This window comes from Aethalodelphis obliquidens, unplaced genomic scaffold (assembly GCF_003676395.1).
Source record: "Aethalodelphis obliquidens isolate GAN/ISIS:26980383/991018 unplaced genomic scaffold, ASM367639v1 scaffold63, whole genome shotgun sequence".
Lineage (NCBI taxonomy): Eukaryota > Metazoa > Chordata > Mammalia > Artiodactyla > Delphinidae > Aethalodelphis > Aethalodelphis obliquidens.
This window is the reverse complement of record NW_020838007.1, coordinates 5,145,467-5,160,286: the sequence shown is the minus strand read 5'-3', so window position 1 is coordinate 5,160,286 and position 14,820 is coordinate 5,145,467. Positions and strand designations below refer to the sequence as shown.

The 14,820-nt window shown below is 43.6% G+C and overlaps 1 protein-coding gene across 5 annotated transcripts in view; it reads left to right on the top strand.

Moving 5' to 3' along the window:
• The window catches only part of RALBP1 (ralA binding protein 1), a 45,652-nt gene extending 33,521 nt beyond the window's left edge, over nt 1-12,131 (top strand). For 3 of the 5 annotated variants that reach the window (XM_027088547.1, XM_027088546.1, XM_027088548.1), the window contains exons 7-11: nt 3,694-3,801; nt 9,203-9,324; nt 9,565-9,688; nt 9,895-10,197; nt 10,441-12,131. In XM_027088547.1, the coding sequence (XP_026944348.1) occupies nt 3,694-3,801; nt 9,203-9,324; nt 9,565-9,688; nt 9,895-10,197; nt 10,441-10,647 (864 nt within the window). In that variant the 3' untranslated portion in view covers nt 10,648-12,131. The other 2 variants (XM_027088549.1, XM_027088550.1) reach the window with 2 other exon arrangements.
• The last annotated feature ends 2,689 nt before the right edge of the window (nt 12,132-14,820 follow it).

Sequence of the window (14,820 nt, the reverse complement as noted above, 5' to 3'; positions counted from 1 at the left end):
CCGGGTTTCTTGTTCTGCATGTTTTTGAGGGCCTGCGTGCCTGGATCTCTTTCCCTTGTAGGGGGGGGGGGCGACAGAGGGGAGAGGCCCCAAAAAAAAAAAAAAAAAAAAAAAAAAAAAAAAGAAAGCACAATATCATGTCAGTAGATGCAGAGAAAGCATTTGGCAGAATTTGACACTTAACTCATGACAGAAACTCGCAGTCACTGCCTTTCAGCCCGATAAAGGGCACTTAACAGAAAAAACCTCTGATTTACATTGTGCTTAATGGTGAAAGTCTGAATGCTTTCCTCTAAGATTGGGTATACAAGCAAGGATTTCTGCTTTTACCACTTCTATTCAACATTGTACTGGAGGTCGTTTTAGCCAGTGCACTAAAACAAGAAAAAAAGGCATATGGATTGGAGAGAAATCAGTCTTTATTATACGTAGATGATGTGATTGTCTCTCTATAAAATCCTAAGGAGTCTGTACAAAATCGAATGACTTTAGCGACATTGTAGCATACAGGATCAGATGTACAAGTCTGTTGTATTTCTGTATATTCGCAATGAACTATTGGATAGTGAACCTAAAAAAAATAGACATAAATTAAAAATATATTTATATTTCAATATTGTTAAGATGTTAGGTTTTTACAGATTGATCTGTGGGTTCAATTCCAATCAAAATCTAAACAGGTGATTTTGGTAGAAATTAACAAGCTCTTCTAAAATCTGTGTGGAAATACAAATGACCTAGAATAGCCTAAACAGTTTTGAAAAAGGACAACATTGGAGGGCTCACACTACCTGATACTAAGACTGTAAAGCTATAGTAATCAAGACAGTCTGTATTGGATAAGGATAGATACATAGAAAAGAAAGTCCAGAAATAGACCAATACATGTATGGGCAGTTAATTTTCAACAAAGATGCTAAGACAATTGACTAGGGAAGTTTTTTCTTTTCAACAAATGGTGCTGGAACAATTGGATATTTATATGCAAAAAAAAAGAGAAGAAGCTGACTTTTTCCTTCTTTCCACACAACATATACAAAAATTAGCTCCAAATGAATCATACACTAAGACCTAAAAAAACTTCCAGAAGTAAACAGAGGAGAAGAATCTTACTGACTTTGGCTTAGGCAGTGATTTTTTTTTTTTTTTAATTTTATTGCAGTATGGTTGATTTACAGTGTTATGTTAATTTCTGTACAGCAAAGTACCTCAGTTATAAGTATATATATTCTTTTTCATATTCTTTTCCATATGGTTTTTCACAGGATATTGAATATAGTTCCCTGTGCTATACAGTAGGACCCTGTTGTTTATCCATCCTATATATATACTAGTTTGCATCGGCTAATCCCAAACTCCTAATCCATCATCCCTCTCCTACCCCTCTCCCCCTTGGCAACCACAAGTCTGTTCTTTATGTCTGTGAGTCTGTTTCAGTTTCGTAGATAAGTTTGAGTCATGTTTTAGATTCCACATCTAAGTGATATATATGGTATTTGTCTTTCTCTTTCTAGCTTACTTCACTTAGTATGATAATCTCTAGGTCTATCCATGTAGCTGCAAATGGCTTTTTTTATGGCTGAGTAATATTCCTTTATATATATACCACATCATCTTTATCCATCTGTTGATGGACATTTAGGTAGTTTCCATGTCTTGGCTATTGTGAATAGTGCTGCTGTGAACATAGTGGTGTATCTTTTCGAATTATAGTTTTGTCTGGATATATGCCCAGGAGTGGGATTACTGGATCATTATGGCAACTCTATTTTTCAGTGTTTTGAGGAACCTGCACCAATTTACATTCCCACCAACAGTGTAGGGGGGTTCCCTTCTCTCTACACCTTCTCCAACATTTATTATTTGTAAGATTTTTAATGATGGCCATTCTGACCAGCGTGAGGTGGTACCTCATTGTAGTTTTAATTTGCATTTCTCTAATAATTAGTGATGATGATTTCATCTTTTCATGTGCCTGTTGGCCATCTGTATTTTTTCCTTGGAGAAATGTCTATTTAGGTCTTCTGCCCATTATTTTTTCTTTTGCGGTACGCGGGCCTCTCACTGTTGTGGCCTCTCCCGTTGCAGAGCACAGGCTCCGGACGCACAGGCTCAGCGGCCATGGCTCACGGGCCCAGCCACTCTGCGGCATGTGGGATCTTCCCGGACCGGGGCACGAACCCGTGTTCCCTGCATCGGCAGGCGGACTCTCAACCACTGCGCCACCAGTGAAGCCCTTCTGCCCATTTTTGATTGGGTTTTTTGTTTTTTTGTTACTGAGTTGTATGAGCTGTTTGAGTGATTTCTTAAATAGGACACAAGGTCCTTGAACTATGAAATAAAAATTTGGTAAATTACATTTCATCAAAACATGCTCTTCAAAAGATACTAAGAAGATGAATATGCAAGCCAGAGACTGACAGAATAGTTGCAAAAAACACACTTGATAAAGGACTTGAACTAGTATGTATAAAAAACTCTCAAGACAAACCAATTTTTTTTAAACTTTATTTTTTTAGAACAGTTTTAGGTTCATAGCAGAATTGAGGGAAAGGTACAGAGAATTCCCATATACCCCTTCCCCCCTCATGCTTAGCCTCCCTCATTATCAGCATCTCCTGCCAGAGTGGTACATTTGTTACAATAACAAGTCAATTCTAAAAAGGCAAAAATTTGAACAGGCACTTTACTGAAGATTATATATGGATGGTAAATAAGCACATGTGAAGATGCTGAACATCATTAGTCATTAAGGAAATACAACTTAAAATCACGAGATACTACTACACACCAACCAGAATGACTAAAATTAAAAATACCAAGTGTTGACAAGAATGTGGAGCAGCTGGAACTCTCCTGTATTGCTCTTGGTTCAATCATTTTGGAAAACAGTTGGAATTTTCTTTTAAAGTTAAGCATGAGGTTACCATCTGACCCAGCAATCCCACTTCTAGGTATTTATCTAACAGAAGAAGGCATATACCCACACAAAGCAAATACACAGTGTTCATAACAGGTCTTGTTAAAATTGCTCAAAACTAGAAAGGACCGAAATGTCCATCAGCTGGTGAATGGATGAACAAATTGGGGTACATTCACATCATGGAATATTACTCAGTAAACTACTGATACAAACGACAAAATAGACGAATCAAAATTAGCAATGTGCCAGATAAAAAAGACTACTTACTGATTAATTCAGTTTATATGAAACATAAGAAAAGACAAAACCAGAGCAGTGGAAAGCAGGTTAGTGGTTGCCAGGGGCAGCAGATGGTGGAAGAGCCCAAGGGCACTTCGTGGTGATGGAGATGTTCAGTGTCGTGATTGTGACGGTGGTTACTTGACTGTATACAGTCGTCAAAACCAGTTGAACTGTATGCTTAAAATCAACCCCCTCCAAAGAAAAGAAAGTATTACAGAAGGTAATTTATGTGGGAGCGTTCCGGAAATGGTGAGCACATTAAAATTGAACATTTTTCTTCCAGTGCAGGCACAAACTGAGATCCACACATTATTTTCAAAGCCCAGTTAGCAGATGCCCATATGTCCAGATGGTTCAGCTGACTGTGTCACTCTTATTTTTTCAGTTCTAGGAGGTGAGAAGGAAACTTCTGGACTGGTGATGGTGTGAATTTGTTGAATGTGTTAACAGTAGGCTGACCAGTGCTTTTCATTTCTCTCACTTGACAGGAGTGTGAAACCAAGATTGCACAAGAGATAGCCAGTCTTTCAAAAGAGGATGTTTCCAAAGAAGAAATGAATGAAAATGAGGAAGTCATAAATATTCTTCTTGCCCAGGTAAGCTAAACTTTTTATTTTGTAAGATTCTTTTTTTAAAAATAAAAATTGTGTATATTTAAGGTGTACAACATGATGATTTGATACACCTCTACATAGTGAAATGATTACTGCAATCAAGCTAATTAACATTATCCTCTCACACAGTTACCTTTCTTTTGTGATGAGAGCACCTGAAGTCTGCTCTCGTAGTATATTTCCAGTATTCAGTACAGTATCATTAACTATCATCATCATTATTAGATCTCTAGACTTAGTCATTCAACATTAAGTGCAACTTGGTATTTTTTGACCAATACCTCCCTATTTTCCCCACCCTCCAGCCCCTGGTAACCACTGTTCGACTCTCTGCTTCTATGAACTCGACTTTTTCTTAGATTCCACAAATGAGTGAGATCGTACAGTATTTGTCTTTTTCTGTCTGGCTTATTTCACTTAGCCTAATGTCCTCCAGGTTGATCTATGCTGTATTAAATGGCAGGATTGCCTTCTTATGTCTGATTAATATTCATGGTGTGTGTATATGTGTTTACGTGTTTTATTTTTTAAATATTTATTTGTTTTTTTGGCTGTGTCGGGTCTTAGTTGTGGCACGCGGGATTTTTCATTGCGCACTTGGGCTCTTCGCTTCGTTGCAGTGCGTGCACGGGCTTCTCTCTAGTTATGGCGCGTGGGCTTAGTTGCCCTGTGGCATGTGGGATCTTAATTCCCCAACCAGGGATCGAACTGGCATCCCCAACATTACGAGATGGATTCTTAACCACTGGACCACCAGGGAAGTCCCTATGTTTTTTATATATGTTTATATATATATATGTGTGTGTGTGTGTGTGTGTATACATGTGTATTATAAATATATATATATATATATCACATCTTTATTCATTGATCCATTGACCATTTGGTAGTTTTCATATTTTGACTATTGTGAATAATGCAGTGAACGTGGGGGTGCAGATATTTCTTCAATATCCTGTTTTCATTTACTTTGGGTATATATCCAGAAGTGGGATTGCTAGATCATGTGATAGTTCTATTTTGTAATTTTGGAGGAACCTCCATACTGTTTTCCATAGTGGCTGCATCAATTTACCTTCCCACTAAAACAGCACAAGGGTTTCCTTGCTCCACATCCTCGCCAGCACTTGTTATCTTTTGTTTTTTGATAAAAGCCATTCTGACAGGTGGAAGGTGTTATCTCATTGTGGTTTTGATTTGCTTTTCCCTGATGATCAGTGACACTGGGCATTTTTTCATATATCTGGCCATTTGTATGTCTTCTTTTGAGAAATGTTTATTTAGGTCCTTTGCCCATTTTTTAATTGGGTTGTTTGTTTTCTTACTATTGAGTTGTTTGAGTTCTTTATATATATGTAAACTCCTTATCAGATGTAGGGTTTGCAAATATTTTCTCTCATTCCATAGGTTGTCTCTTCACTCCTTTGTTGCCTTTGCTATGTGGAAGCTTTTCAGTTTGATGCAGTCCCACTTGTCTATTGTATATTTGTGCTTTTGGGGTCATATCTAAAAAATTATTGCTCAGACTCAATGCCAAGAAACTTTCTCCCTATGTTTTCTTCTAATAGTTTTATGGTTTCAGGTCTTATATTTAAGTCTTTACTCCATTTTGAGGTGATTACTGTGTATGGAGTGAGATAAGGTAAGGATTCGTTTTCACTCTTTTGCATGCGGAAAACCAGTTTCTCAACACCATTTATTAAAGAGCCTGTCCTTTCTCCATTGTGTAGTAGCATCGTTGTCAAAGATCAATTGACCACAAATGTGTGGATTTATTTCTGGACTCGGTTCTGCTCCATTGGTGTATAGGTCTGTTTTTTTATGCCAGTACCACACTGTTCTGATTGTAGGATGATGCCTCCAACTTTGTTCATCTCGTTTAATTGCTTTGGCAAAAAAAAAAGGGAGAGAGAGAGAGAGATTGCTCTGGCTATTTATTACAGTCTTTTGTGGTTCTCTATGAATTATAGGATTGTTTTTTCTATTTCTGTGAGAAACTCCATTGGAATTTTGATAGAGATTCCAATGAATCTGTAGATCACTTTGGTAGTATGGAAATTTTAACATTATTTCCTCCAATCCATGAACGTGGGATATCTAAATTTATTGCCTTTTTTTAATGCTATTGTAAATGGAATTGTTTTCTTAATTTCTTTTTGAGATGGTTGTTAGCATATAGAAATGCAACTGATATTTGTATGTTGATTTTGTATTCTGCAACTTTATTAAATTTATTAGTTCTGACACTTATTTGGTGGAATCTTCATGGTTTTCTGTGTATAAGATCATGTCATCTGCAAACAGTCAATTTTAATTCTTTACAGTTTGGATACCTTTTATGTCTTGTTTAATTACTCTGGCTAAGACTTCAGTACTATATTGAACAGAATGGGCATCTTGTCTTTTTTCTGATCTTAGAAGAAATGCTTTCAGCCTTTCACTGGGGTATAATGTTATCTGTGGGCCTGTCATATGAGCATATCATGTCACTGTGTATGTTCCTTCTATACTCACTTTGTTGAGTTTTTATTATGAAAGGATGTTGAATCTTGTCAAATGCTTTTTTGAATCTTTTGTGACAATACTATTTTTATCCCTCATTTTGTTAATGTGGTATATCACATTATTGGTTTGTGTTATGTTGAACCGTCCTTGTATCCCAGAGATAAATCCCACCTGATCGTGGTGTATGATCTTTTAAATGTATTGTTGAATTTGGTTTGTTAGCATGTTTTTTGAGGACTTTTGCATGTGTGTGCATCAGGGATAGTGGCCTCTTTCTTTTCTTGTGGTGTAATCTGGCTCTGGCACGAGGGTGATGCTGGCCTCGTAAAATGTGTTTGGGAATGTTCCTGCCTCTTCAATTGTCCAGAAGAGCTTGAGAAGGATTGGTGTTAATTCTTCTTTAAATGTTTGGTAGAATTCACCCATGAAGCTATCTGGTTCTGCTCTTTTCTTGGTTGGGAGGTTTTTGACTACTGGGTCAATCTTTTTACTCGTTATTGGTCTGTTCAGATTTTCTATTTCTTCATGATTCAGTCTTGGTGGGTTGTAATGCCTCTAAGAACTTACCCAGGAAGAAATGGCAAATAGAGGGACTCAAAACAACAACAACAACAAAAAAAACTTACCCATTTTTTCTAGGTTATCTAGTTTGTTGGCATCATAGTAGTATCTTATAATTCTTTGTATTTCTGTGGTATCAGCTGTAATGTTTTCCCTTTCATTTATAATTTTATTTAAGTCCCCTCTAAATCTAGGTAAAGGTTTGTCAATTTTGCTTATCTTTTAAAAAACCAATTCTTCATTTCATTGACCTTTGGTATTGCTTTTCTCGTCTCCATTTCATTTATTTTTGCTCTGATTTTAGTATTTTCTTCTTTTTGCTAATTTTAGGTTTAGTTTGTTCTTTCTCTAGTTCCTTGAGGTATACACTGTTTGAAATCTTTTTTCTTAGTGTAGGCATTTGGCACTATAAACTTCCCTCTTCAAACTGCTTTTTCTGCATCCCTTAAGTTTTGGTATGTTGTGCTTCCATTTGCATTTGTCTCAAGATAATACTTGATTTCTTCGTTGACCCATTGGTTGTTCAGGAGTGTGTTGCCAGACTGCTGATGGTCATTTTATATTATAATTTGAGAAGCTCAACTACAGAGGTATGAATCTTTTAACCAAACTTATGAGAAGATTTAGAGGTTTTAGAGGGGCTTACTTGTTGTATTTGGCCCTACCTTTATGTGGTGTTTGCGTAAATGTTCAGCTGGAGGAAAAAACTACCTTTTGTACTGAGTGATTGCTTCTTACTGGAGACTGTTCTAGCTGTTTTATTTCATCTCATTTCACTCACACACAGGTCTTGAGTTATAGGTATTTCCTCTAATTTACAAATTAGTCTAGTTGTTCCATATTAATGAGATTGGACTTCAGTATTTTAAATTTGTTCTTCCTGATGTCACAAAGTTTGAGATCCTTGAAATGTAACAGATTTTAGCTGATAGTCGTTGCTAATAACACCTTTTAGATATTTTATTCTTTGCCGGTGAAAGTCAGTTGTTGGAGATGAATTGTTCGATTATTCATTAATCAATTTGGCAAAGAGCTCTTGAGTTTCTGCTGTATTTCCAGGCAGAGAGCTAAAGATGAGCTCTTTTCTTTCTGAATTTCTCACTCAACCTTATTCTGTTCTGGAAATTCCCAGAGTTTAACCAGAAAGGAATGAAGTTTTAGGCTCTGACAGCATAGTCAGTGCTCCCAGAAACTCACGTATGTGGGATACCTAAAGCCCTACAAGTTTCAATCCTTTTTTGTCACTTCTGAAAATACATTGTTTTGCCTACCAGGGACGTATAACTCTTCTCCCCTGAAGAGAGAATCAAGTCCCAAATATGTCTTTATTTCAGAGTTTTCAGTCTGGTATTTCTTGGAACAGTAGCTTTCCTAAGTGCACTGAGGTAAAGGATGAGCCTCTCTGCATTTGGAAACACCTGGGGAATATGGATATCACATCTCCGAGAGAGAGTCTTTATGCACATGGGAGGCTTTGGGTAGTTGACTTTAGAATTTGACCCTAGCGTCTTTCACATTTGATCACAGGTTCTTATCCTCTCGCTACCTGTTAGTTTGGGAAAAAATGCTGTAGACCTTTGCTGCCTCCAGCTAATTTCTGTAGCTTTCCATCTCTGTTACCTCCTAAGTTTTGTCTGCTTTGGTTCTTTTCAGTAGGTTGAAAGGGCTAGCTAGATCTTGGGCAGATAGGGATTTATATCCCCTTAGGTGAGCTAATCAGTTTTAGAAATGCGTATTCTGTTAAAGGAGAATATTTACTGTTTTTTAAATATTCTCTCTGGGGACGTGGGTTGAGGAAGATGGTGGCTTGTGGTGAGGAAAAATTCCTTCTGTGAACATCTTTCCATCACTAGATCTACTTTCAGGTGGTGCTGATACCAGCTTCTCATCTCCTGGGTCCTTCTTTCCTAGTGACACTGTCAAAGCCCACTGTGGCCCTAAAATAGATTCTCAGTGGGAAGGCATTCAGAATGGACTGGGAAGCAAAAACACACGGAGTCACTTGAACTTTGCTTTGTGCCCAGTGTGCTGGCAGCATGCAGAGCCTTTGCAAAAGAAGGATTCCTAAGTGGCGTTTTATGTCTTGAGAAAAATCTAGTCATTCCTCCCAAACAACTTAGTCTACCTTTTCTCAAAGAAGCCTTTTCTTGACATTAGGGAAATGGGGTATTTTTTGGGTGTGCAGTACAACAAGCTTTCCCATAACTTGTGTGTTAAGTGTATGGGGTGAAACAATTCAGGGTGACAGGAGACCCCAAAAGAGTGACATTTCCTAGACTCAGACTCTTCAAGGTGTTCACCAGTGGTCATTATTTAGGAGAATGAGATCCTGACTGAACAGGAGGAGCTCCTGGCCATGGAGCAGTTCCTGCGCCGACAGATCGCCTCGGAGAAAGAAGAGATGGAACGCCTCCGAGCGGAGATCGCCGAGATCCAGAGGTGAGGGAGAGCCGCGGGCTGGTTTCCAGGGATGCCGACTGCGGCGCGAGCACAGGTGGCCAGCGCTCAGCCTTCCGTGTGGAGGCGTCAGAGTGACCCTTCAGTTTCTTCTTTATTAAGTCTTAAGGACGGTGCAGTATCGAGTGCAGCCATGGAAAGCTGGTCAGTCTAGAGGCAGACGACGGGCCTGTCTCTGCTGGCCGGTAACGCGCTTCCCGCCCTGTCCCCGCCCCCGCGCAGCCGCCAGCAGCACGGCCGCAGCGAGACCGAGGAGTACTCATCAGAGAGCGAGAGCGAGAGCGAGGACGAGGACGAGCTGCAGCTCATCCTGCAGGACCTGCAGCGGCAGAACGAGGAGCTGGAGGTGGGCGCGGGGGACCCAGGCTGCACTGAAGTCATGGCAAGCGCGGGGCTCCCGGCAGACGTGTTCTGCTTGCCGTCGGTAACCGACGGGCAGGCCGAGGAGGGGGACTTTGGGGGGCGTCCCACCGGGAGCGTGCAGGGCATACACAGTGTGGGGAGCCGGCAGCACGCTGACCAGTCTCCCTTCTCGCCCTCCCCTCCTCACAGAGGAGACCGAGGGCTGTGGGCGGCTTCCCCTCCCTCAGGCAGGTGCCAGGACAGACCTCCACGCCGGATCCCAGCTCGGGAGTCCTCTCCCCAGAGCCGCGGGCCGAGGCCAGGGGGCCGTGGGAGACGGGCCAGCTGGCAGCACCTCGTCCTGCTCAGCATTTTACAGAGCATACGAACATGCTGAGTAGGAAAACGGTCCTCCAGAACTTCAGCGCTCGGGCTGTAGGTCAGGCTGCTGCAATGAAGGGAACAGCCCCCTGGTCTGAACAAGGGCCCCCGCCCCATCTGGCCGCCCACCAGGTCGGCACAGGGCCGTTCGGAGTGGGCAGGAAAGGAAGGGATGGGACCCGGGAAGGGCGCCGAGCGAGCAGGGCTGAGCAGCCGCCCCTGCTGGAGGAGGGAGGTCTGTGGGGCAGGGCGTCACCTGGACTTCATGGACTGAGGGCGGGTAGCTCCGGTGTGCCGCCAGGTTTCTGTGGTCAGCGGGAGTTGTTGTCTGCAGCCTTCTTGCTGATGTGAGCACTGTTGTCCCTGTCCCTCAAGATCAAGAACAACCACCTGAACCAGGCGATTCACGAGGAGCGTGAGGCCATCATCGAGCTGCGGGTGCAGCTCCGCCTGCTCCAGCTGCAGCGCACCCGGCCTGAGCCCCAGGCTGAGCCCGAGCCCATCGCCAGGGAGCCGCCCCCGAGCGGCAAAGAGCAGCCTCGGCCTTCGCCCGGCAGGGACAGGAAGGAAACGCCCATCTGAGTGCCACCCGCCCGTCCGGAGCAGTGGCCTGGAGCCCCGTCAGCGCCGCCTCCACTGTCCCCGCTGTAAAGATGCCTCCTCCACGCGGGCGGTGCTCACCGCAGGTGACACGAGGACAGAGCGGCACGCGGTGCGGGCTTGTCGGGCACAGATGAGTTTCCAGCTAGTGTCAGCTTCTTTGAAGATTAATTTCCTTTGTTAAAATAACTATTTTAACCCTTGAGTGGCTTCTTTTTAAACCAAAAATCGTCTTTCTTTCCTTTTTATTACGGCAGAATCAGGATTTTTCTCTCGTTCAAGGGGGAACCAAACAAGGCAGCCTCACTCCTGCCCGCGCCGTGTCCCCTTCCAGGGTCTCTGCTGCCCGCCATTCTCGCCTGTGCCTTCACGCCTCCGTGGTGCAGATTCTGTCCTGGGAGCCGCCTCACATTTCCCGACTGGCCCGAGTGGCTCTCACGGGGGTGACCTTCCCTGCCCCACACCCCGGGCCCAAGTCACCACAGCAGCCTGTGCAGCTGCAGACACAGCTGCTCCGGAGCCTGCCTGCCGGCCAGGGTCACCACAGCCACCCGGCTCCTGCTGCCTGGGATCAGCAGATGCTTGTCGCTGGGTCGTGGGAGCGGCTGCCTGGACCCGGGGCATCCACACAGAGGATTTGTTTCTCCAACCTGCCACTAGAACAGAACGTCGTGGGTTGCTTGCTTGGGCTAGAATGTAAGCATCTCTTTGCCTGAAAAAGCCATATGGATGGGTAGCTATGCTCTTACACAAGATTTCAGATGTCAGTGTCCACAGGGGCCGGGTGAACTGCTGCTGGGTGCCCAGTTGACCAGGCTGAGCGATAGGAAATGGCTTTCCTCTGGAGTCAGCCGTAGTCCTGACCCCACCACGTCTCTGGCAACCCGAAGTGTCTGGGAGGCCGGCTCGTAGGCACTCGGTCCAGTCCTGCTGTGTCCGAATATGTGGCTCCACGAGGTGGTCAGCTCTCACGGCTGTGAAGACAAACCCCACACACTCAAGGTGATGGAAACACCCCCTGCCCCCGAGGGCTCTGTCCTCTCCTCCTGGTTAGTATTTATTTTCAGCACCTGTTTAATGCTGTTTTTTATTCTCTACCTATTGCACTGTTGTGACTTGTTGGCCATTATTTGATTTTTGTACGAAAAAAGCTTTGTTATAGAAATCAGCATACTATTTTTTTAAATCTGGAGAGAAGATATTACGGTGACTGAAAATACGGTCAGGTGTCAAATATAAGTGTATAAAAGCCTTCTTGCCGTCCTGTCGGTCATGTTACATTCATTTTATATTTGCTGGCAATATTGAAGGGATTCTTTTGTGTTTAAACTCTAATTTCTATCACAGTGTCATGAATTTTTAAAATTAGTATTTCATCACAGTTGTCTCAGTGTTGGTTAACTAATTTTTGCCAGGACCATTATTGATCAAGCAAATAAATTCAACAGCCATTTGAGGAAAAAAAATTCCGTTTTTCGTAGCTGTTCTTTCTTTGAAATAACTGAGTGCCCTGTAGCTGGCAAGGAGTTGGTTTGATTTCATTCAAGGTCCAGGAGCGCAGAGAACCTTGTGTGTCAACTCACATTGCATCCCTCACCTCAGCAGAGTCAACGCCCACTTGCTGGTCAGCAGGCTTTGCCGCCATCAGGACGACGACTCCTCCTCCTCCACACTGGCTCGTGCTGAGCTGGCCTGGATCTGCAGCTGCTTCTGTGAGCAACGCCCTGGTTCCGGTGGGAGGTGAGCTCCGTCCTTCCAGCCGATGCACAGGTCAGCTGGCCTGATTTGGCAGAAAGGTTGGTCACGGCCAGGTCACTTTCCTGTAGGGGACTGCAGGGGTCAGGCAGGTCACTGTCCTGGTGCTGATCACGCGCCTCCCGGTTGACAGTTTCAGGTTCCAGTTCTGGGGAAGTGAAAACTATGATTTAGTCTCAGTTTGGTGACGTGGGGGCTTCGTTTAGGGCAGGGGTCCCCAACCCCGGGCCATAGACCTAGGAACTGGGATGCACAGCAGGAGATGAGCGGTGGACAAGCGAAGCTTCATCTGTATTTACAGCCACTCCCTATCACTCGCATTACCTCCTGAGCTCCACCTTCTGTCAGATCAGCAGTGGCATTAGATTCTCATAGGAGCGTGAACCCTACCGTGAACTGCACATGCGAGGGATCTAGGGTGCGGCTCCTTATGAGAATCTAATGCCTGATGATCTGAGGTAGAGCTGAGGCAGTGATGCTAGGTCTGGGGAGCAGCTGCAAATATAGATTATCGTTAGCAGAGAGGTTTGCACAGAGAGCATAATCAATTGCTTGCAGACTCATATTGAAACCCTATCAGTGAGTGGCAAGTGAAAACAAGCTCAGGGCTCCCACTGATTCTGCATTATGGTGAGTTGTATAATTAATTATTTCATTATATTTTACAATGTAATAATAGAAATGTAATGTTTTTGAATCATCCCCAAACTGCTGCCCCCCCCACCCCCATGGAAGAATTGTCTTCCATGAAACTGGTCCCTGGTGCCACAAACGTTGGGGGCTGTTGGTTTAGGGGACTCCATTTTGGGCCCACTGTTTTGTCTTTTTAACAATTATCCCCTTTTAATCAGACTCTCAGCCTGAGAATTGTGATCAAGATTTCAGGCATTGGCCCTGCTCCCAGCTACTGCTCTGGAGCTCTCACAGCTTTTGCTGAGTCCGTGTGGGCTCACATTCTTTAAGCTGGTTGTTCTTTTTGTTCTTTTCTGATGTTCCAGTCTTAGGGAGATCATTTGCTCGGTGGTTAGCGGCTGCAAACATGCATTGAACGCTTTTGAGAGAATCCAGTGCACCAGGGTGGCTACTATGATTATCCAAGCAGGATCGTCCCATGTCTGGGGTCGCCAAGGCCCTAAGCAATCAAAGTCAAGTAAGTCAAAGAAAGAGCCTATTGAAGGAATCATTCTCTTAAGCCATGTGGCTTGTGCAGTGATCTTACGGAGCTGAATTTCCACGTCCCCAGAAGTGTCAATCCAGGTGCAGCAGGTGGTGTTGGCCACAGCACAGATAACCTCATTGCTCAGCTAAAACGTGACCACGAGCTATCCTATTATCAAGAACAACTTTGGCCAGAGAGTCTGGGGGTTTTTTGCTGGGCAGCTCTTGCTTTAGCAGCAGATTCTGCAGTATCCTGGAGAGTTAAGGAGAGGTCCCTGATCATAGCCTCACTTGCACTTTCTCCTAGCCAGGAAAGTGGAGATTTGCTGAGGGAAGTGAATTTTGAATCATGAATGCCTTCTGGTAATTTTGGCTTGAGTCTGTGGCTCAGGAGTGGAAAGGTGACAGCCAGGGAGGCCAGTAAAATTTCAGGATCTGCAGGCTGCACAGGTGGTTTTCTTCTGGTTACCCTTGTCTCGTGTCCCTTCTTTAGCCTGGATGCAATATTCTCTGGGTTTGGGGTTGCTAACCAGAGGTGGGGAAGTGGACCCAGGGTCCTGATATGATAGAGAGAAGGCTGAGTTTCTTCCATAGAAACTGTCACTTTGGGAATCAGGGCGAAGTCTGTGATGGACAGAACTACCTGATCATCAGCCTCTTGGCAAGTCCGGCAAGTCCAGCAGTTACTTGGAGGTCTTATCACCCACCTTGGCGATGGCCTGAGACAATGGCATTCTCTTTCCAGGCCAGAGCAAAGCAAAAGGTGAACAAAAGAATCAGAAAGGCCTTCATGGGGTAGGAGTTAGGAAAAGGATGGCCAGGGAGGGAAGGAGGAATGGAAAGAAATGTGGAAAGAAAGGTTCTCAATCCTCTTGATCTGACATCTTGGGAAGAAGCATCCTACCTTGATGTCAGCTGCTCCTCTTCCCGGTCGGTTTGATTTGAGGTCTCCAGCGTTTGCAGGGGCCCAGATGCCCGGCAGAGTCTTTTTCAGCTGTGAAATGCCCGAGGTTCAACACCTTGTAATTTGGCAGCGGTGTCAGTGGTCAAGAGTCCTCGATAGGGTCCTTTCTGTGAGTCTCCATTTTGCAAAAGCGTCTGAGTAAAACAGTAACTGTCTGTAAATGACGGAAGACTTAAAAATGTAATCTAATATCTATGTTTCACAAGGTGAGAGGCAAATCCTTTGAGATTTTCCAGGAGCCCTCTGGGAAACCTCAAAGTTTACTATGAGGTCAAAAA